The sequence below is a fragment of the Aotus nancymaae genome, unplaced genomic scaffold (assembly GCF_030222135.1).
Source record: "Aotus nancymaae isolate 86718 unplaced genomic scaffold, 86718_ANA_hifiasm-v0.15.2.pri h1tg000006l, whole genome shotgun sequence".
NCBI lineage: Eukaryota > Metazoa > Chordata > Mammalia > Primates > Aotidae > Aotus > Aotus nancymaae.
This window is the reverse complement of record NW_026988417.1, coordinates 62,727,381-62,752,202: the sequence shown is the minus strand read 5'-3', so window position 1 is coordinate 62,752,202 and position 24,822 is coordinate 62,727,381. Positions and strand designations below refer to the sequence as shown.

The 24,822-nt window shown below is 33.1% G+C and overlaps 1 protein-coding gene across 1 annotated transcript; it reads left to right on the top strand.

Moving 5' to 3' along the window:
* The first annotated feature begins 7,128 nt into the window (after positions 1-7,128).
* Positions 7,129-22,199, top strand: LOC135268077 (UDP-glucuronosyltransferase 2B17-like). The gene is made up of 6 exons (XM_012473414.3): positions 7,129-7,887; positions 9,206-9,354; positions 13,622-13,753; positions 15,997-16,084; positions 16,954-17,173; positions 21,285-22,199. The coding sequence occupies exons 1-6, from the start codon at positions 7,164-7,166 to the stop codon at positions 21,562-21,564; spliced, it is 1,593 nt and encodes a 530-aa protein (XP_012328837.2). The 5' UTR covers positions 7,129-7,163; the 3' UTR covers positions 21,565-22,199.
* Positions 22,200-24,822: the final 2,623 nt, after the last annotated feature.

Here is a 24,822-nt window from a genome sequence, read left to right as displayed (position 1 = left end):
AATATACTTAATAAAGAGGGTAAAAGATTGCTATGAGGAGAACTACAAAACACTGCTGAAAGAAATCGAAGTTGACACAAACAAATGGAAATTCATGTCATGCTCATGAGTTAAAAAAAATCAATATTAAGAAAATTACCATATTGCCCAAGGTTATCTACAGATTCATTGAAATTCCTATCAAAATGCCAGCATCATTTTTTGTCAGAGTAAGAAAATAAAAACCTAAAATGCATATGGAACCAAAAAAGAGCCTGAATAGCCAAAGTAATTTTAACCAAAATTAAAAAAATAATCAGAGCTATCACATTACTTGACTTCAAATTATGCTAAAAGGCTAAAGTAACCAAAACAGTATGGTACTGTTATAAAAGTAAAAATATATACCAAAGGAAAATAATAAAGAATCCATAAATAAAGTTAAAAGTTAAATACTCACAAGCAACTGATATATAACAAAGCATACAAAAACATATTGGGGAAAAGACACCCTATTAAATAAACAGTGCTGGGAAAACTGGCAAGCCAAATGTAGAAAAATAAAACTGGATTTCTATCTCATTGCATAAAAAAATCAATTCAATATTAATCAAAGACTTAAATCTAAGTCTTGAAACCATAAAAATTCTAGAAGACAACTTAGGATAACTTTTTTGGACATTGGACTAGGAAAAGAATTTATTAATAAGACGCCAAAGCAAATGTAACAGAAACAAAAATTTTAAAAGAGTACCTGATTAAACTAAAAAGCTTCTGTACAGCAAAAAGGAATAATCAGAAGAGCAAACAGATAACCCACAGAATGGTCAAATGTATTTGCAAACTTTATAACTAATAAAAAACTAGTACATAAAATCTATAGGGAACACACACACAAAAAAAAAAAAAGAAACAATCACATTAAAAGTGGTCAAATGATATGGATAGACATTTCTCAAAATAATAAACACAAATAGCCAAGAAACACAGGAAAAAGTGCTCAACATCACTAATCATCAGGGAAATGCAAATTAAATCAGTAATGGTATACTATCTTACCTTAGCAGATTGTCTGTATTCAAAAGTCTAAAAAGAATAGATATTGGTGTGAATGTGGTAAAAGGGAAATGCTTATACACTGCTGGTGCGAATGTAACTGAGTACCACTTCTATGGAAAATAGTGTGGAGATTTCTTAAAGAAATTTTGGCATATTTACCATTAGATCCAGCAATCCCACTAATGCTTATCTATCCAACGTAAAAGAATCCATGATATGAGAAGGATTCCTTCATTCATACATTTATCATAGTATAGTTCACAATTGCAAAGGTATGAAATCAACCTAAGTGCTTGTCAACTGATAAATGGATAAATAAAATGTGGCATATATACAAAATTGAGAAGGTACAAAATAAACTTAAGTGCTTGTCAACTGATGAATGGATAAATAAAATGTGGCATATATGCAAAATGGAATAGCACTAGCCATAAGAAAAAACAAAACAATGTATTTTGTGCAACTTGGATAAAGCTAGAGGCCACTATTCTAAGTTACATAACTTGGGAAAGAAAAATCAGATACAGTTTGTTCTCATGTTTAAGTCAAGCTAAGGGTACACAACAGCATGTAGAGTGACAGGATGGACTTTATAGACTCAGAAGAGGGGATGGTGGCAGAGAGATGTAGTTTAAAAAAACTATATATTGGGTACAATGTACACTACTTGGGTGTCAGGTGCACTGAAATCTCAGACTTTACCACTACACAATTCATCTACGTAACCAAAAATCAACCACTAGCATCCCAAAAGATATTTAAATAATATATATGTGTGTATATATATATACTATAATATATAATACCTATAATATAAAATACTTAGAAAAACATCACAATTATATATATTATGTATTATATACTCATACATATTATATATCACATAACTTATATAGTTATATATAAGTATATATAAGTACATAAATGTATTGTAATAATTTATATGTAACTTATTATATAATGATATATATATAAGTTCATATTATATTGTAATATAATAATCTGTTACATATGTTATTATATTCTGTTATAACATATGTTAATATGTTGTATATGTTATATATAACTTATATAACATAATTAATATATGTTAAAATATAACATATATGTTATAGTCTGTTATCATATTATATATTTTCTTATATATAATATATAAAAAGTGATGTTAGCTGTGTGTGTGTGATATATGTAAACACACACACAGCTAACATCACACTTAATGAAAAAAGCCTAAATTTGCTCTTCTCTCTTCTATTCAACATTGTATTGAATATTGTAACCAAGACAAATTGGCAAGAAAATGGAATAAAAGAAATCCATAATGGCGAAATAAAGTAAATGATCTTTATTGACTTACGTCATTACTTTATAATAGAAAATCATTAGAAATATGCTAGAAAAAGATTAGATCAATGAAACAATAAATAATGTTTCAGGATACAATAACAATAAACAGAAAAAAAACTTATTTCTATATAATTGCAATGAACATTTAAACTAAAATAAATATTTTTAAAATTACTTTGTTAGTCTATAGTAACATAGTAATTTCACACTGCTGATAAAAACATACCCGAGACAGGGGTATTTATTTTAAAAAAAGAAAGAAAGGAAAGAAATTTAATAGACTAAGTATCATGTGGCTGGCAAGGCCTCACAACTATGGTGGAAGGTGAAAAGCACGTCTTACTTAACGGCAGGTGAGAGAGAATGAGATGCAAACAAAAGTAGTTTCCTTTATAAGACCATCAAATCTCATGAGGCTTACTTATTCACTACTTTCATTACCATGTGAACAGTATGGGGGAAACAACTTCCATGATTCATTTATCTCCCACTTGGTCCCTCTCGCAACCCACAGGAATTATGGGAGCTACAATTCAAGATGACAACTGGACGAGGATGCAACCAAACCATATTATTCTGACCCTGGCCCCTTCCAAATCTCATGTCCTCTCATTTCAAAACATAGTCATACTTTGCCAACAGTTCCCCAAAGTCTTAACTCATTTCAGCCTTAACTCAAAAGTCCACATTCCAAAGTCTTATACAAAACAAGGCAAGTCCTTTCCACCTATGAGCCTTTAAAATCAATAGCAATTTAGTTACTTCCTAGATAGAATTGGGGTACCAGCATTGGATAAATGCACCCATTCCGAATGGGAAATATTGGCCAAACGAAGAGGTTAAAGGCCATGTGCAAGTCTGAAATCTTGCAGGGCAGTCACTTAAAGCCCCAAAATGATCTTGTTTGACTCTATGTCTCATATCCAGTTCCCACTGAAGCAAGAGGTGGGTTCCCGTGGTCTTGGGCAGCTCCACTCCTGTGTCTTTGCAGGTACAGCCTCCCTTCTAGCTGCTTTCACAGGCTGCGATTGCATGTCTGCGGTTCTTCCAGGTGCATGGTCCAAGCTGTTGGTGGATCTACCATTCTGGGATCTGGAGGATGGTAACCCTCTTTTCACAGGTCCACTAGGCAGTGCCCCAGTGGGGACTCTGTATGGAGCCTCCAATCCCACATTTCCCTTCTTTGCTGCAAAGCAGAGATTCTCCATGATGGCGCCACCGCTGCAGAACACCTCTGCCTGGACAGCCAGGCATTTCCATACACCTTCTGAAATCTAGGTGGAAGTTCCCAAACCTCAATTTTTGACTTCTGTGAAGCTCAACACCAGGTGGAAGCTGCCAAGACTTAGGGCTTTCACCCATGAAGCCACTGCCCAGGCTGTACCTTGGCCCCTTTGAGCTATGGGTGGAGCATCTTGGTTGCAGGGCACTGAGTCCCTAAGCTGCACATAGCAGGAAGGCTCTGGGTGAGTCCCACAAAACCATTTTCCCTTTTATGTCTCCAGGTCTATGATTAGACTGGCTGCCACAAAGGTTTCTTATGTGCCTTGGAGACATTTTCTCCATTGTCTTGGCAATTAACATTTGGATCCTCATTACTTATGCAGATTTCTGCAGCCAGTTTGAATTTCTTCTCAGAAAATGAGTTTTTCTCTTCTACCGCATAGGCAGCAAATTTATTAAATTTTTATGTTCTCTTTCACTCTTGAGACTGAGTTTTGTTTTGTTTTTGTTTTTTTGTTTTTGTTTTTTTGATGGAGTCTCATTCTGTCACCCATCTGTCTCAACATGTGTCACCCAGATGTCTCAATGTCTGGCACCATGTTGGCTCACAGCAACCTCCACCTCCCAGGTTCAAGTGATTCTCCTGCCACAGCCTCCCTAGTAGCTGGGATTATAGATATGTGCCACCACACCCAGCTAATTTTATATTTTTAGGAGAAACAGGGCTTTGCTGTGTTAGCCAGGCTGGTCTGAACTTCTGACCTCTAGGAAGTTACAAACTTTCCCACATTTTCCTGTCTTTTTCTGAGCCCTCCAAACTGTGCCAACCTCTGCCTGTTACATAGTTTCAAAGTCACTTCCACATTTTCAGATATTTTACAGCAGACCCCTACTCTACTGGTAACAATTTACTGCATTAGTCTCTTTTTATACTGCTGACAAAGGCATACCTGAGACTGGGTAATTTAAAAGAAAAAGAGGTTTAACAGACTCACAGTTCTAAGAGGCTGGGGAAACTTAACAATCATGGATGAAGGTGGAAGTCACATCTTACATGGCAGCAGGCAAGAGACAGAATGAGAACCAAGCAAAAGGGTTTTTCCCTTCTTAAACCATCAGATCTCATGAGATTACTTATTCACTACCAGGAGGACAGTATGGGAGAAACCACTTCCATAATACAATTATCTCCAACCAGGTCCCTTGTACAATATGTGGGAATTATGGGAGCTACAATTCAAGAAGGAATTTGAGTGGGGACACAATCAAACCATATCAATCACCCTTAAAATAATGCCAAAGAATATAATTATTAGAAATAAATGTAACAAAAAGAGGGTAAAACATGCACTGTGGAATCTGCAGAACACTATGTTAGAAATAAATTAATAATATCTAAACAAATGAAAAGGCTTCCTGTGTTCATGTATTGAAACACCTAATCTTTTGCCATTTTCTACTCCCCAAATTGACATATAGATTCAATGCAATTCATATCAAAATTCCAGATAACTACTTTGCATAAATTGACAAGGTGATTCTAAAATTGATAATGATATTGAAGCAATATAGTAATAGCCCAAACAAGCCAGGTGTGGTTGCATGCACCTATAGTTCCAGCTACTTGTAAGACTGAGAATTGCTTCAGCTAGGACTTCAAGTACAGCCTGGACAATATAGTGAGATCCCTGCCTCTTAACAAAAAGGAAGAAGAGGAAAACAAACAAAAGAAATAGCCAAAACAATTTAAAGTAAAAAACAAGGTTGAAAGACTTATACTTCCTGCTTTTAAAGACAAATACAAATATACAAGAATCAAAAGCGGTATAAATACATACAGATAGATATATAGATCAATGCAATAGAATTTAGAATCCAAAAATATATACACACATTTATGGTTTCTATCAAAAGTGTTAAACCAATTTAATGAGGGAAAGAATAGATTAATAAATGTAAGTGGGAAAACTGATTATCCCCATACAAAAGACATAAACCAGGCCCCCTACCTCAAACCACTTACATAAATTAACTCAAAATAGATTTTTAAAACTTTAATGCAAGTACTTAAACTATAAAACTCTAATAATAAAACATAGGGGTTAATTTGGGAGACTTTGGATTTGGGAATGTTTTCTTAGATATGACAACAAAAGTAAAAGCAACCAAATTAAAGTTGATTAATTATACCAAATCAAAATTAATACATTTGTGCTTCAATTGACACCATCAAGAAAGTAAAAAGACAACTAAAAGAAAAAGAGAATATATTTGGAATCATGTATCTGATAAGAAACTAGTATTAAAAGCATACTAAAAATACAAGTCAATAAGAAGCCACATAATTTAATCAAATAATTGGAATAAAAATTTTTCCAAGAAAAATATACAATAGCTAATTAGTACATGAAAAACATGCTTAACATCATTAAATATCAAGGAATCATAAACTGTAATGAGATACCACTTTACTCTCACTGATTATACTCAAAAGACATATAATAACAAGGGTTGGCAAGGTTGTGGAGACATTGAAATCCTCATACATTGTTGGTGACAATAGAAAATTATTCATCCACTGTGAAAAAAGTCTAGCAATTCCTCAAAAGGTTACACATACATCTACCACATAATTCAGTAATTGCCTTTCTAGGTATATACCCAAGAAAAATAAAAACATGTCCACAGAAAGCATGTACATTAATGTTAATCAACACTATTTGTAATGGCCAAAAGTGGAAGAAAATCAGTATCTATCAACTGATAAATGAATAAATTGCATGTATAAATAGCATCTGATACTATTTGGCAATACAAATGAAGTCTTTATGTACACTATGCCATGGATGGACCTTTAAAATAATAAACTAAATAAAAGAAGCCAGTCACAAAAGATCACATATTATATAGTTTCATTTACTTTTAAAAATATCCTGAATAGGCTAATTTACAGAGGCAGAAATTAGATTACTGGTTGCCCAGGGCAGGATGGATGCAGAAATTCAGGTGGGGAGATAAGAGGTAATATACAGGATTTTTTTATAGATAAAACTGATTGTTGTGTTGGATGCAGTCTGTGAATTTACCAGGAAACACTGAATTTTACATAGTAATTGATGAATCATATGGTATGTGAATTATACTTCAACAAAGTTTTGCAAGATATTCCTTGAACCACAATATTAAAAAATGCTGTTTCTGTTGTACGATTATTTCATCTCTTCTTCTGTGTCAAGAGACCTGCAGGACTTTCTCAACTGCCACTGTTCTTCACACTATTATAAAATACGTTACATAAAACAGGATACTTTTAAGGTCATTAATCTTAAGTGGGTGGTAGCAAATATAAACATAAAAGAAACATCAAACCTCCTTGAGTAAATATGAGGTAATCAAACTTTTGTTTGTCTCCTTGCCATCTATGTACTCAGGCTGTTCATATAATGTATTTACTTTGAATCGAAGGAGTTATATTTTAACTTGATTGATTTATCTCTGTATATAAGCATGAGAAAGAAACAGTGACTGGAAAAGAATTATCACATGGCACCAAGATGGCTCTGAAGTGGATTTCAGTTCTTCTGCTGATACAATTCAGTTGCTACTTTAGCTCCGGGAGTTGTGGAAAGGTGCTGGTGTGGCCCATGGAATACAGCCACTGGATAAATATGAAGACAATCCTGGATAAACTTGTTAGCAGAGGCCATGAGGTGACTGTGTTGGCATCTTCAGCTTCCATTCTTGTTGATTCCAGTAAATCATCTGCTATTAAATTTGAAGTTTATCCTACATCTTTAACTAAAAATGATTTTGAGAATGTTTTTATAAAACAAATTACTAGATGGATATACAATTGTCCAAAATACACATTTTGGGAATATTTTTCACAAGTACAAGAAATGTTGTGGAATTATGGCAAATGTATTAAAACATTCTGTGAAGATGTAGTTTCGAACAAAAGACTTATGACAAAATTGCAAGAGTCCAAGTTTGATGTCGTTCTTGCGGATGCCATTGCTCCCTGTGGTGAGCTGCTGGCTGAACTTCTTAAAGTACCTTTTGTGTATAGCCTCCGCTTCTCTCCCGGATATATACTTGAGAAGCATAGTGGAAGACTTCTATTCCCACCTTCCTATGTGCCTGTTGCTATGTCAGAATTAAGTGATCAAATGACATTTGTAGAGAGGGTAAAAAACATGATACATATGCTTTATTTTGACTTTTGGTTTCAAATATTTGATTTAAAGAACTGGGATCAGTTTTACAGTGATGTTCTAGGTAAGTCATGTGTTTAATTGGTGGTTATTAAGTCCTAATTTTCTTTATGCCTTTGAAGGTGAGCTTATATAAAGTCAGAGAAGAGTGTTCTCTTAAGTGAAGTAATGAAATGAAAATATTAATCTCACAAATACTATGAAAAGACTGACATTATAGGATCAATTTGAACCCTGTAACTTTGACTCCTCCAGGCACTCTAGAACTCATAAATCTGCAAAGTAAAGCACTTGTGATTTATTTAAGCAAACACATATCCATTTTACTATGTTATTTTTATATTTTTAAAAAGTCAATAGATACATCAAGAAACCTACCGATAAAGACAGACATGTAGATTGAAAAGTTACACATATTTCTAGCACAATTATCAAAGTAACATTGAGGAAGCTGTTTCTCTTTGTGCACCTCAGTTTCCTTATTTAGAAATTAGAATTTGTTTTCACATAAAGGATTTTTTCACAGTTTAGAGATATACTGGCTCTATTCTAGAAATAAAAACCAGAACTTGAGGTTTGTAATGTTTATACATTCCTTCACTAACAGCTTAGAAAGTGTTTCAAGGACTGAAATCTTCAAAGTGAAAATTCAAAAGTTTAATCTGTATTTTATTAAATGATGTCCCTTCATTAAGGAAGATACAAGCCAAGTTACAAGGGAGCATCAATCTCTATTTCAATAATTTATGAAAATGTTTCAACTGTTATTTGTAAATATATTTATTTTCAAAAAGTAATATTAATAAGATCTTAACAAGAACCAAGAGCAATAATAGGTATTTCAACCATACACAAGGATTTCAACCATACTCAGAAAACTCACAGTTCATTTGGAGAACCAAAGCTCAAGGGACTAGTGTAATAAATTATAGAAACTAGATTGAGTATTAGAAAGCAGTTTTTATGGTACGGTAAGATGAATTCCTTTTGGAGCTCAATGATTTGTTTAAACGTGTATTTGTTACCTTTGCTGTTTCAGAGAGGAAACAAATGCATATTTAAGCCCATAGTGGCTAATTTTAATGATTATTTGTGATTGGGAATATACTAAATTATGTTAAAAATGTGATTTCCTCTCACAGTTCTCTCAACACTTTGCCTTCCTTATATATACATATGAGCATCATACTCAACACATGAAAATTAAGTTATGCCTATATATAAAAATATATGTACACATTTATCAATGTACAGATATTTTACATATCTTTGGTTACATTTTTCCAAATCATTTCAGGAAAATATCTATACATTCACATGACACTTCTCTTGTGTCAGTTACCTTTTATTGTTGTTGTTCTTTGGATTTTTTCCCCCATTAGGAAGACCCACTACATTATTTGAGACAATGGGGAAAGCGGAAATGTGGCTCTTTCGAAACTACTGGGATTTTGAATTTCCTCGCCCAATCTTACCGAATGTTGATTTTGTTGGAGGACTCCACTGTAAACCAGCCAAACCCCTGCCTAAGGTGAATACATTCTGATTTGATTTGGTAGTTTTGTATTTTCAGAAAAAATCCCTGCAAATTTTTCAGTCAGAGTGTTTGACTCACGGTGAGAGAAATATGGGAGGTCCAGTAGAGTGTTCTTGCGATTAGAAACTCGCGTTATTTCTATCCCATTACAACTATGTGAACTTCATTATTAATAAACAACGAAGAGGGATACTGGGGAGACTTTGAAAACAGACGTGGTTAAACTAAAACCTTCATTAAGTAACACAAAAGAAAGTATGAGTAAATCCACTAAAGAGTATTTATAAGGTGATCACCACATACTACAGGCTGGTGCTGGATTTTTAGAGAATAAATGTAGACACAGTTTCTGCTCCCTCATGCCTTACATTCTACTTTGAAAGATAGGATATAAGCAAATAAAAAAGAAAACTCTAAAAGTTATTATCAGGGAACATCAGAATCATAAGAGAATATCCAGAAGAGATTCCAAAGTCATTGATAATTAAAGTGAATCCTCAACAATGTGCTAGACTAGGTGAAAGGATGATGGGGAGAGGAAGAAAAGGAAAGCATTTGGAGAAGTAAGGGCAGTTCCTAGGACCCCAAAATTTCTTTGCAGAAAAAGGCTGGGTAAAAAGACAGATGACGCAGGGGAGGTAAGTTGTATCTTGATAATTATGAGATAAAAATATCTATAAGGTGCAATGAGGAGCTACTGAAAAGTGTTAAGAAATGAAGTGAGATAATTAGATTTTGTTTTTTTAAAAAAACTCCCAAGATGTTCAATGGATTAGACTGCGGAAAGGCCAGACTGTGAAAAGTGCAGATCATTTAGGAAATTTTGCATGAATGTAAGCAATAGATAAAGGAAAAATGGACTGGAATTTTTATAGAGATTATTATTCCTGCTTTTACAATATTAGCACTAACTTCATATTGTTTTATGTGGAAAAGTTTTTAATGCAGATAAAACACTTTGTCTCTGACATATAGTCACCCAAAAATATTATTAACATGGTAATTATTATGAGTTTTTATTATTACTTCTGATACTATCAACTACCTAACATGTGACAGCCACTTGAGATATAATTTCTCATTTAATAGAGACTGGTTTTCCGACAAATAAAGATTATATTAATTAGCAAACTCCTAGAGAACAGATGTCCTGTGGACTAGTTTAAATGTAGATGCTTAAGTGTGGGCAGTCAGATGAACAAGCTGAAATGTTAAAGTTGTTTTTTAAGGGTTGAGGCTCTTCACCAGTATTCTAGCTTAAATTGTATACCATTTCACAACAGTTTTAATTTGTGCCCTGAATGTATTTACAGCCACATCCAATGTTTACTTGCTTTCACCCCAGCATTTAAGCCATTTGTCACTGAGATCCCGGAGGTCTACATCTTAGGACATGAAAGCGTCAGTTTATCCTATTGGAGCTGGTGTTTTCTGCCTTATGCCAAGCCTATAGGATACATCAGTAAAGCTCGCTGAGGAACCTGGGGTCTCAACATTGTAGCTGCCTGAAAAAGATGCACAGAGAAAATGAATAGTGCATGCATAATAAAGACAATAATGTCTACCACGTTTCTGAAAACTGCTCTTACATTTAAATTGCAAAAGAATTCTGCCAGAATATAGGATGGCATTCCTTATGAAGGAACACAAAAGTGGGATATATTTTCCTTTAAGATCATTCTGTCAAGACATAAATAGAAAGCAATAATTCTTTACTACATTATTATATAATCTCTTAAGAGATTCATTTTGCCTACCTTCTTACTAGAAGACATAAAACTGAAATCTTTGTCAAGATAAAAGCCAATAATAATGTTGAATAAAAATTGCCTCAATTCTATATGGTACCTTTCTCAAGGGACAAAAGCAGAGGTAAAAATAATGAAAATTCCATGAACTCTCCAATTATTATTATTATCTCATATTATTCTCAAAAAATTAATTATTAACATTAAAGAAAATTGATAGTGCCAGTAGAAGCTGAAGAGAGCAGGTGGAGAAGGAGGACAAGGGCAAGAATGATTAGTAGTACAAAAGTGATCATTACTACCACTAGCTGTTATTAACTTGCAGAATGAAGATTTGAATTTAGGTCAGTAGTTGTGAAACTTGTCTTTAATTCTTTACTACATAAAATAATTTTTACTCTAAATTTCTTGCCTTTCCATTAAGTATTAGAGTCTCAGATGATTTTTATGTATTTTAAAAGAATAAGACACTTGGTAAAAGGTATGAAGTGTTTTAAAATACATAAAGCCATTGGCTTCATAATATACTCACATGAAACTATGCAAGGAAAACTAAATCATGATGGACAAATTCAACATTTGTGGCCGATACAAAATAAACAGTAGTAGTAATTTAAATATCTTATATTAGTAAATGATTAATAACTTATACAGTGTGCAAACCAAGCAATTACAATCATTTCACTGAAAGCCATAAAATAAATATAGTTGGAAATTGAGGAACAAAATGATGAATAAAACAAGACCACAATTTTTCTGTAGGATTAAATGGTATAGCTAATAAGATTAAAATATCCTAAATAAAGATCACATGTATATTGAGTTATGTAAAAATAAAAAAGATCATAAAAAGCATACACATTTTATATGGGGAATATTTCTAGACAGAGAGTAGGGGAGAAATTTATTTACTTTTTTAAAATTTTTGTACTTTTAGAAAATTTATTACATTCATCTTATATTATTTTTACAAAGATTGCACAGAATAAGATCACTATGAATCTATAAACAGACATTTTATAACTTCAGAATACCTGGATGTTCCACGTATTACTTGGAATAGTGTTAAAATGACTCTCATGTTAACAGTGATGTTATAAGGTTGAAATTACATTTTTGAAAAATACTTGTCAATATATATCGTGTGCATGGACAAACTTCGGAAGTTTTATTCTTTGTTTGGTAAACAATAGTTATAAAAAGAAGGTTTACCTCAATGATTAAGATCTGAAAGTATACTTGTTATGTTGGAAGTGGTTTGTCATTATTTTACAAAAAGAAAAAGTAGTAATAATAAATACTGATAAAAGGATCAACAATAACAAAAAGATAAGCATACGATTTTGACACACTATCCAGGAAACTTTTGGCTATATATATGCATTTCTTTCTTTCTTTCTTTTCTATGAGAAAACATATAACAATATGGAATTATAGAATGCACCTAAATTTAAAAATGGAACATATTGTCAACCATGAGTCAGAATAATTATCAATCAATTCTAAACGAACACATGTTCACCAGGGCTTTGTATAGTATGAGGGAGCTACTCTAGAGAGTAAGCAGATTTCCACTGGAGAAAGGTCTGGTGGCCTTTCCACCTCTCCTGGTGGACTGTCCCAAGTGCTCCCTGTGAGACACAGTAAAATGATGATGAGGGCCCTTCAAAGACAGTTATAAGTAGCACATCAATTTATCAGTGTGATTTCAGGAAAAAAGGTGTGAAAGTCACACCTAAACAATGACCTGAGAAATATGATTACTCAATTATTTAACTACATACTGCATAATTCAGTATTGTAAATGGGTTTCTTAGGACTACTTCACAGAAATTTCAAACCACAATACCAGACTCCAGAATGTTTTAAAGGGGGTGTGTGTGTGTGTGTGTGTGTGTGTGTGTGTGTGTGTGTGGTGGTGGTGGATAGGGGAGTAGGAAGACAGAAACTCAGAGAAATTTCAAGTGAGGTATAAAAAATTACATAGCTAAGGACACATTGATATAAATTCATTCCAACTGTAACTTTTCCAATTCTCAAAGGCAGGTGTAATGGCTCCAATGACTCCTAACTAAAAGAATTCTAGAGGAAAAGCTTCCTTTGACCACAAATATTTACTAGAACTACAATGATACAGAATTAAGACAAAGTAATACCACCTCCTAAGAGTCTCTACTAGTAGTTATAATGTCATAAATGAAGAGTCTATGTATAATATGTTCCAGCATTATTTTCTTCTACTACAGTATAATAGCTGTTTCATTTCTTTCTTATACACACATACCTATATGCATACACACTCATATTTACACAAATATGCATAATGGAGACCATCTATCATATTACACATCTCCTTTCAAAGAAACTGAGAAATTAGGTCTGTCAAAAACACAACCAGTACCCAAAAATTCCTGACAATACTTAATTTTCTCTGCTTAGATGTTTGTAACAATTCCTTCAATAGTGCTTGCTGTGCTGACACTTTTGTGATGGAGCAAATTCTTTCTTCATAGGAAATGGAAGACTTTGTGCAGAGCTCTGGAGAAAATGGTATTGTGGTGTTTTCTCTGGGGTCAATGGTCAGTAACATCACAGAAGAAAGGGCCAATGTGATTGCATCAGCTCTTGCCCAGATCCCACAAAAGGTTAAGTAAAGTGCTTTAATGGTGAACAGCTACTGAATGAGTCTACTAAACTGTAAAGAGTCCAGTTATAAAAATGTTCTGCCTACAACATTAACTAACAGAATAGTTCTAATTATCTCGGATATGTGTTCAAAAATAAAAATATACATGGAAGATGTTAAAATAGCAAAGAGGAGAGTTTTCATTGATAATAACATTGGCATTAATTTGGTGACAAGAAAGACAGAAATTTAAAAGGTGCACATGAAGTTTTGGTATTATCATGGTATTGTAGACATGCACATAGAAACACCAAATTCTGCCCTGTCATTTTCTTCTTTTTCTTACAGAGTTCCTGAGGGCACTGTATATACTATAGATATTCCAAAAAAGGAGTTGAATGTTGAGTTACTGTACTATCACAGTAACAGTAAGCAGGCATTGCAAAAAGTCTGAAATGCATCATGCAGTTTAGGCTTGTCATGTAATCTGACCTCTTGTATTTTCTATACATGTTGGAATAGCCCTATTTAGAGTGTGGTTCAGGGTGCTATTCAGAAAAAGAATGTCCTAGACCAAAGAACCACTACTCCAGGTACTCACGTAGCTGACAAAATTTAGAGAAATGGGAAAACATGCCTTGCCTGCTGGACTGGGGCCTGCTAATGCCTTAAGCAGGAAAATGTAGTGGAATAGATGGAAATGGAATCCTGCTTTTAAGATAGATTCTGTACATTTTAAAATATGGCCCCACAAAACCTCTGCTCTAACCACCAGTTAACGCCTCCTCCGGATTGAGGAAAGAAAAAAGAATAAAAGAAGGAGACAAGCAGAAGGAAACCACTCATGGAAAGAGGTTCAGATATCTCCACTCCATAAAATATAGTAGGAACTTATATCCCAATATGTAGAATACACTTGCAATATTTCTGTATTTGTGAATTACTTTTTAATTTTCTAACTGATATAGTCTTCTAATGACCTATGCTAATTTTTTGTTGAAAACAAAAAATTACTTTAACACTTACATAGCAAATACAAAATAAACACTTGTAAATTATACTTTAGTATCAGGATTGCTTGGGAATTCTAAAATCAATTACTTTATTTTGGTAATGGGCATGGGAATGGCTTGGCTAAAGCAGACCGTATTACTCAATGCTGGTCATGCTTTGTAGTGCATCATTTAAATGTTAATGATTAGTTAAGCAAAATTTGGTAAAAATACACAATTTTTTTTTTTTTTTTTTTTTTGGACATGGAGTTTCGCTCTTGTTACCCAGGCTGGAGTGCAATGGCGCAATCTCGGCTCACCGCAACCGCCGCCTCCTGGGTTCAGGCAATTCTCCTGGCTCAGCCTCCTGAGTAGCTGGGATTACAGGCACGCACCACCATGCCCAGCTAATTTTTTGTATTTTTAGTAGAGACGGGGTTTCACCATGTTGACCAGGATGGTCTTGATCTCTTGACCTCGTGATCCACCAGCCTCGGCCTCCCAAAGTGCTGGGATTACAAGCGTGAGCCACCGCGCCCGGCCTCAAAATACACAATTTTATATACTTTCAGTAGCTATATTGTTATTCATGAATTGCAAACTGGCTTTTTTTCCTATATTGAAACTACTTCCATAATTAGCAATACTGATAATACTCTGAAAGTGTCAAAAACTGACACTTGAAATTTTTCTTGGAAGTACAGCAGGATAATTGTAATCTGAAAGAAGTTACACACACTACCTACATAGCAGTAATTTATTTCTCACAAGTAGCTGATTTTTTAGATGTAGTTTTTTGCAAATAAAAGATGTCAAACTCTAATAAACTAGTAGGTGTAAAATTGCATATCATTCAAAAATAAATTAATATTCAGAAGACAACAGCTAGAACAAATATATAAAATAAATGTATAGGTCATTACTAATTAGTTACCATTTTTTGCTCTAAAATTAAAATAAATGTATATAACAATTTCTTGAATATTGAAATTTTTCATTGATAATCCAATGTGCCTAGGCTACAATGTTGGAAATACTATGATTTCCTCATATACTAAACTTTTTTTAAAAAACAGTAATGACATAAAATGACAGTACTCAATTTACTTCATACTTTTAATAGTTTTCATTACTTAATATCTTGATCTCATTTCTTCATAGTTTTATATAAAAGGTATTTAACCAGCTGATTGTCAATCTCTTTAGAGTTCTAACATGCTATAACTTTGGAGTTCTACTGATAGCACAAATATTTTCTTCACCCTGACAGGTGCTATGGAGATTTGCTGGCAAGAAACCAAATACTTTAGGATCCAATACTCGACTGTACAAGTGGTTGCCCCAGAATGACCTTCTAGGTAAGAATCCAGAGAACAAATACTGAATATATGAATAACAGCCAATTAGAGTGATAATAGTTCAACATGAAACATGCTTATTGAATATTATTGAAAAAATAAAAAATAAAATATTATTTATTTTCCATTCTTGTGAGGAAAAAGAGAACTACAATAGTTTTCATTTTATTATATACACTCACATTCTTTATTGTTAGAATCAAAATATTTTTATTTTAGGTGTAATTACCATTCATAGAGTTTCCCAATAACTTTCTGGGTTGTCTGTCTCCTATTTCTACAACTTTATACCTGTCCTTTCTAATACTACAGGGTTATTTCAAATGACATTGAAAAATAACAGTTGCTCTTCCATTACCACTGACTGTATTTTTTATGAGAATAAATTCCCAATCTTTATATAAAGTGACAACACATTTTATGATGAAGTGTGGCCTATGCTTCCTCTATTCCAGCACCACCTCTACCCCACTCCCTGTTGCCTTGCACACCCACATATCACACTCAGTGACTGAACTATTTATTTAAGATAACATGTTCTTATATGCTCAATCTTATTCTTCTATTTTTTGTACATTTTAATGTTTTTATTCAAAATGTGTTTTATCATTTTGTCCACCTGGCAAGCTTAATTCATTTTTCTAGTCTGAAGTCAGACACACCACCACCTCTTCATGTAGTTATCACTTATCTCTCCAGCAGAAGTGGGTACTTCTTTCTCTGAAATCTAAAAGCAATTTCAATACTGTTTTATGGGCATCATAATATTATCTAGAGAATATTGTTCCTTTCAGTGCCTCATATTGATCATTTCTTATGCTATTATTAACTTATAATTAATAATTTTGCTAAAATTTATCCAATCTTAGGTCACCCCAAAACCAAAGCTTTTATAACTCATGGTGGAGCCAATGGCATCTACGAGGCAATCTACCATGGGATCCCTATGGTGGGCATTCCGTTGTTTGCAGAGCAACCTGATAACATTGCTCACATGAAGGCCAAGGGTGCAGCTGTTGGAGTGGACTTCAACACAATGTCGAGTACAGACTTGCTGAATGCACTGAAGACAGTGATTAATGATCCTTTGTGAGTATAACAATATTTTTCATTAGGTGGTATTTGTAGATAGTTTATCTTGTCAGTAGTGAGTATGAATTTCATCCTTTTTGCAACAGACTCATTTTGGAAGAATTTAAATGATTTAACTACTGCTAAATCTGTTTTTATTTTCTACCAGATAATAATTTCAAAGTTACATTTGAAACTCATACATTCAATAGGTCAACAATTTCTACAACAACTATTCTATACAAAAATAATGTTAAAGAGGTTATTGTGAATATACATTTTTTAAATTACAGAATATACAATGAAAAGGAATAATGAACTTGGAGAAAAATAATAAAATCTTTAAATCAAATAAATAACAATTCTGAAATTGTAACCTATTTGCCTTAAAAATTTATCATTATTATTTTAAGAAATATGATATGATATAATTTATAAGCATAAAACTCAACTATTTAAAGTGTAAAATTTAAATGTATTTGATATGTTTAATTATGAATCCATCACAACAGTACAATTTTTGAACATTTTTATGACTCTGAAATAAAATTTATGATGCATTAAGTCACTCTCCATAAATCCCTAGTCTAGGAAAATATTAATTTATTATCTTTCTCATTAGATTATACTCTCTGTATATTTCATATGAATGAAGTCATGCAATTTATGGTGTTTTGTAAATGACTTCTTTGACTTCTCATGATTTTTTTTTCAATTTCATTCATATTGTTGCACATATCAGTACTTTGTTTCCTTTTTCTTTTTTTTTTTTTTTTTTTGCTATATAATATTCTTTGGCATGAATACACCACTTTGAATTTATACACTTATCAAGTAATAAACACTTCAGCTATTTCAAATTTTTGCTCTCAGAAACATTGCTATGCATAGTTTTGTGTAAAAATAGGTTTTCCCTTCTTTTGAGGAGATACTAGTAGTGGAATTTTAAAATGATTGGGGAACTTTACATGTATGTGGAGGAAGAACTGCTAAACTGTTTTTCAAAGTACTTGCAGCATTCTTCATTAACACCAGCTGTACAGGAGGGTTCCAATTTCTTCACACTCTTCCCAAAACTTATCACCTTTATTTTTACTATAGCTATTCCAGTGGGTGTAAAGTGATCTCTCATTGTGGTCTTGATTTACATTTTCCTTCTGGTTAGAGATGTTAACCATCTTTTCATGCACTTACTGATCATTCATATATCTTCTTTAGATAAATTTCTATTTCAATCTTTTCAATATGATGTAATTTATTTTTACTTATTGTTGAGTCATAAGAATTCTTTTTATATTATGAATATAATTTCTTATCAGATATATGATTTTCAAATATTTTCTTTCACTGTGGAGGGGTTGATTTTTTATATTTTTTACTTTCTTATAGATAACCTTTGAAGCACAAGTTTTTAATACTGAAAGAATAAAAGTGTAATAATTAATCTTTTCATACTCCAAAGGAAAAAATGTGGAAAATGCCATGTCTAGACCAGCTACCATTTATTCAGAATGTATTACTACTATCAAAATTTTTATTAAAGAGGTACCACATAAAGGAATATCTTAAAGTTTTTTTATACAGAAATTTTTTTTAAGATATACAGGAATATCTTAAAATTTTTTTGTACTATTTATACAGAAAATAGTAAGACAATGAATGATTAAAAGCTCTTTAAAACAAATAGGAAATAATTGAAAAAAAAATAAGACAGGATGGAAAACAGAAAATACAATATAAAATGGTAGATTTAAATGAATCTACCAGTACTCAGATTAAATTTAAACAGACAAAAGAAGACAAAATAATGATTAAGGAAATAAAACTTTTGAAGAGCACAATTAAATGTAACATGTGATATGTATGTATATACCTTTATATGTAGTATAAAAACATGAATATATATACACACATACATACACATATGTGTGTGTGTGTGCATGTGTATATACTGGAAATAAACATTTGTTTAGGAGTATATGAAGTAGTTACCTGAACTGATCACATCCTGGGTCAAAACTCACAACTCAGTAAGTTTGTTAAGATTCAAAATCATAAAAAAGTATAAGGTCTAGCTATACTAGAAATAAATTAAAAATCTTACAAAGAATGACAACTAAAAAGTTCTCCAAATTTTAGAAATCAAAAATACATTTAAAACAAGGTAGTCAATAAAATGTTATAATTATATGTGCACCTTTATCTCAGCAACTCTTCTCCCAACTATATACCCAACAAAAATTAATATGTAAATATAATGACATATATATAAATGTATTTAGACCAGAATAATTAATAGTATCCAAAAATGTAAACAATCCAAGTGTCCATCAATTATTAAATAAATAGATACTCTGAGATATTTGTCAATCAACTGAATACTATACAGCAATGGAATTAACCAATAACTGCTACACAAAAAACAGACACATATAAGTTTATTATATAATTCAATTATATAAACAAGCAATGCTAATCTATAATATTAGAAGTCAGGTTAATACTTAAATTGAGAATGAAAAGTAGTGACCAAAATGGTCCAGGAAGAGACAATTCTTCTAGGCAGGTTGTGATAACTCAGAACACAAGCAGTAGCTGTCTTTACTTTAGGATAATGTTTAAGATAATTTTAAAATTTTGAGTTACTAGTGTATGTATATTTATCTTATATATTTCATACTTAAGATTTTGTTTTACAAGGTATATTAACTATTTTAAAGTTCTAGAAATTAAATAGCAAAAAAAGCATGAAACAATGGAGAAAATTCTACGGGTCCTACATAGTGTGGCCAGGAAAAACCTCTCTAACAAGTATCGCTTAAGGGGAAGCTTCAAAAAGAGACAGAAGCAAGCCTCACTTTATTGCAAGGAAGAATGCTCTGAAGAGGGAGAGAGGGGACAAAAGGTGTAAAGGAGCGAAGGTGAGAATACCATTGGGAGCTTCAAGATTAATAGAAGGCAAGTGTCCCTAGAAAAGAATGTGCAAGGTGAAAGTGTTAGAAGTTGCCAATGCCTGACCATGTCAAATTCTGTAGAACAAAAATAGATTTTATTCTTTTTTTTCTATTAAACAGCATGTCGTTCCTTTTTTATTTTTATTTTTTATTTAACTTTTACTTTATGTTCAGGGGAAAAATGCAGGTTTGTTATATAGACAAACTTGTGTCATGGGGGACTGGCATATAGATTATCTCATCACTCAGGTATTAAGCCTAGTACACACTAATTTTTTCTGATCTTCTCCCTCTTACCACCCTTCACCCTCTGCTAGGTCCCAGTGTGTGTTGTTCCCCTCCATGTGTTCATTCACGTGTTCAAATCGCAGATTTTACTCTTAATGTGGTGAGAATCCAGATGGAAATCTTAATCTTTGGATATCATCATCTGACATTAGTTTCAAAAAAAAATTATTCTGGCGACTGGAAGGAAAATATAGCAGAAGACAGAAGAGTAGAAGCAGAGAGACTATTTAGAAGGCATGTCAACCACTGAACACAATTATTTCTTAAAATATCAAAATGGACCAGGCACAATGGTTCACACCTGTAGTCCCTTCACTTTGGGAGGTGAAACAGGAGGATTGCTTGAGACCAGCCTGGACAATATAGCCAGATCCCATTACCACAAACAAATTTAAAAATTAGCCAGGCAGAATGTTTGAGCTCGTAGTCCCAGCTGCTTAGGAGGCTGAGGTGTCAGGACTGCTTAAGCCCACAAGATCGAGGCTACTCTGAGCCATGATGAAGGCAATATACTCCAGCCTGAGAAACAGAGCACAACCCTCTCTCAGAATATATGTATATCAAAATGATCACTCTCAAATTGCATTTCTGCTATCTTACTTATAGCACTTAGAATGGCTCATAATATTTCCTCTGGTAGAAAGACATTAACTTTCCCATCTAACTTCATTTTCACTTTAAAAAAAAATAGTTGCCTATGATAAAATTATAATTTAAAAAACAAACTTTCTATGATGACCCAATTTAAAACATTCAATTTCTGTGTCAATTCTATAACATTCACTTTGAATTATTTTTGTAACATTTTTTAAAGACCTTCCATAGACTTGATATTCTTAGGCAATAAATTTACTTTCTATGTTGGTATATTTATGTTTATCTTTCAGCTATAAACAGAATACTATGAAATTATCAAGAATTCATCATGATCAGCCAATGAAGCCCCTGGATCGGGCAGTCTTCTGGATTGAGTTTGTCATGCGCCACAAAGGAGCCAAACACCTTCGGGTCGCAGCCCACGACCTCACCTGGTTCCAGTACCACTCTTTGGATGTGATTGGGTTCCTGCTGACCTGTGTGGCAGCTGTGATATTTATCATCACAAAATGTTGCCTGTTTTGTTTCCGAAAGTTTGTCAAAACAGGAAATAAGGAGAAAAAGAGTTAGTTATATCAAAGACCTGAAGCTCGAATGACCAAAAACTAGGACTCCTTCAGTTAATTCCAGCATGAAGAGGCTGGAATGGAGGATTTCCTTCCTCCTGTGAGAAAACAACATTTCACAATTGACTCTGTAAGTCAAAAACTTATTTTCCAGAGACTAAGTTGGAAATATTCCAAGTCAAATATTTCAAACCTAGGAAAAATTAAAATAATATAAAATCCTATGGGTTAATATTTAAGAGTATTATTCTAATTCACAAGTGACACAAAAAAACTTTACTGAACTTAACTATGTTTTATACATTGTACATGGAAATAACTATATTCAGAAGTTCACTTACAGTGCCAATACTGTTTTGCAAATGCTCAGAATACTTTGGCTTCATTTTGACCAGATTTCTCTTGTTTTTACTGTTGCCAAAGAAACTATTCTATAATTAAATTACGTGATATTGCAAGGCTTTTTCTATGTATCTAGACTCAGCATCACTTTTTTTCCTAAAAGACATTACAAGTGTATCCCTCGAATGAAAGACAATGTTCACAATTAACAAATGTGATAAATCACATTAACAAAATAATGAATAATAAACAATTGTTATCTCAATATATACAAATAAAAGCATTTGAAAAATTCAACGTTTTATGAGTAAAAAAATAACTTTCAACATCCTAGAAGTATAAGAAAATCACTTTAACATGAGAAATGATGCATATGAAAAGTTCACAGCTAAATTCGTACCCAATGACAAAAATATGAAAAGTTTTATCTAATATCAGAACCAGGTAGATACTCACTCTTGTTGCTTCTATTTCACATAGTACTGGAAGTCTGCTGGAACAATTAGACAAGAATAATAAAAATAAAACAGGCTTCTAAATCAGAAAATAAGTAAAATAACCTCTGTTTGCATATTATATTATATTATATTATATTATATTATATTATATTATGTGGAAATCTGTAAAGACTCTACAAAATACTACTAAATTAAAACATAAATTCAGTAAATATGTAGGATATAAAATTAACACACAAAATTGAGTTATTATTCAATATACTAACAAACAACTATCAAATAAAACCATCCAAGTTATAACAGACCAAAAAGAACAACACATATAGGAATAAACTTAAGCAAGTAGATTAAAAAAAAAAAACTTCTATACTAAAAACTACAAAGCATTGATGAATGAAAGGAAATAATACATTAATTTGGAACGATATATTATGTTGACTGAAATCTCTATAAAACCTGAAGTTATTTACAGATTCAATGTAATGCCTATCATAATCCCAATGACATTTTCTGTAAAAACAAAAAAGATTCTAAAATTTATAATAATCCTAGAAACACTTTATATAACCAAAACAATATGCAAAATATAGAAACAGCTAAAGGCATCACATTTCCTTATTTCAAATTATATTTAGTGATAGTGTAATTAAAATAACATGGTGCTTCTGCACGGCAAAAGAAACAGTCAATAGAGTGAATCGGCAACCAACAGAAAGGGAAAAAAATTTTGCAGCCTACCCATCTGACAAAGGGCTGATATCCAGAATTTACAACGAGCTAAAAAAGATTTACAAGAAAAAAAAAAACAAGCCCATTCAAAAATGGGCGAAGGATATGAACAGATACTTTACAAAAGAAGACATACAAGAGGCCAACAAACATATGAAAAAATGCTCATCATCACTGGTCATTAGAGAAATGCAAATCAAAACTACATTGAGATACCATCTCACGCCAGTTAGAATGGCGATCATTAAAAAATCTGAAGAAAATAGATGCTGGAGAGGATGTGGAGAAATAGGAACACTTTTACACTGTTGGTGGGAGTGTAAATTAGTTCAACCACTGTGGAAAACAGTGTGGCGATTCCTCAAGGACCTAGAAATAGAAATTCCATTTGACCCAGCAATCCCATTACTGGGCATATATCCAAAGGATTATAAATCGTTCTACTATAAGGACACATGCACACGAATGTTCATTGCAGCACAGTTTACAATAGCAAAGACCTGGAACCAACCCAAATGCCCATCAATGATAGACTGGACAGGAAAAATGTGGCACATATACACCATGGAATATTATGCAGCCATTAAAAATGAGGAGTTCGCGTCCTTTGTAGGGACATGGATGAACCTGGAAACCATCATTCTCAGCAAACTGACACAAGAACACAAAACCAAACACCACATGTTCTCACTCATAGGAGGGTGTTGAACAAGGAGAACACATGGACACAGGGAGGGGAGCACTATACACGGGGGTCTGTTGTGAGGGAGTTGGGGGGACAGCGGGGGGGGAGTTGGGGAGGGATAGCATGGGGAGAGATGCCAGATATGGGTGAGGGGGAGGGAGGCAGCAAATCACACTGCCATGAATGCACCTATGCAGCAACTTTGCATGTTTTTCACATGTACCCCAAAACCTAAAATGCAATAAAAAAAAAATAATAAAAAAATAAAAAAATAACATGGTGTTTTAGTCTGTTTTCACACTGTTATAAAGAACTACCTGAGACTCAGTAATTTATAAGGAAAAGAGGTTTAGTTGACTCATAGTTCCACATCGCTGGACAGGCCTCAGGAAACTTATAATCATGGTTGAAGGCAAAGGGAAAGCAAAACATGGCAACAGGAGAGAGAGAGAGAAAGAAATGCCACACTTTTAAACCATTAGATCTGCTGAGAATTCACTCACTATCATGATAACAGCATGGGGAAAATTTACCCCCATGATCCAATCACCTCCTACCATGTCCCTCTCTTGACAGGTGGAGATTACAATTTGACATGAAATTTGTGTGGAGACACAAAGCAAACCATATTATTCCCACCCCAGTCCTTTTCAAATCTCATGTCCTCACATTGCAAAAATACCATTATCCCTTCTCAACAGTACCTCAAAGTCTTAACTCATTTCGGTTTTAACACAAAAGTCTAAGTCCAAAGTCACATCTGAGATAAGGCAAGTCCCTCTATAAAATGAAAAACAAGTTAGTTACTTCCAAGATACAAAGGGGTACAGGAATTGGGTAAATAATGCCATTCCAAATGGGAGAAATCGGCCAAAACAAAGGATTACAGGCTCCATGCAAGTCTGAAACCCCATATGGCAGTCATTAAATCTTAAAGTTTCAAAATAATCTCCTATGATTCCATGTCTCTCACCCAGTTCACATTGATGCAAGGGGATGGGCTTCAATGACCTTTAGCAGCTCTACGCCTGTGGCACTGCAGGGCGCA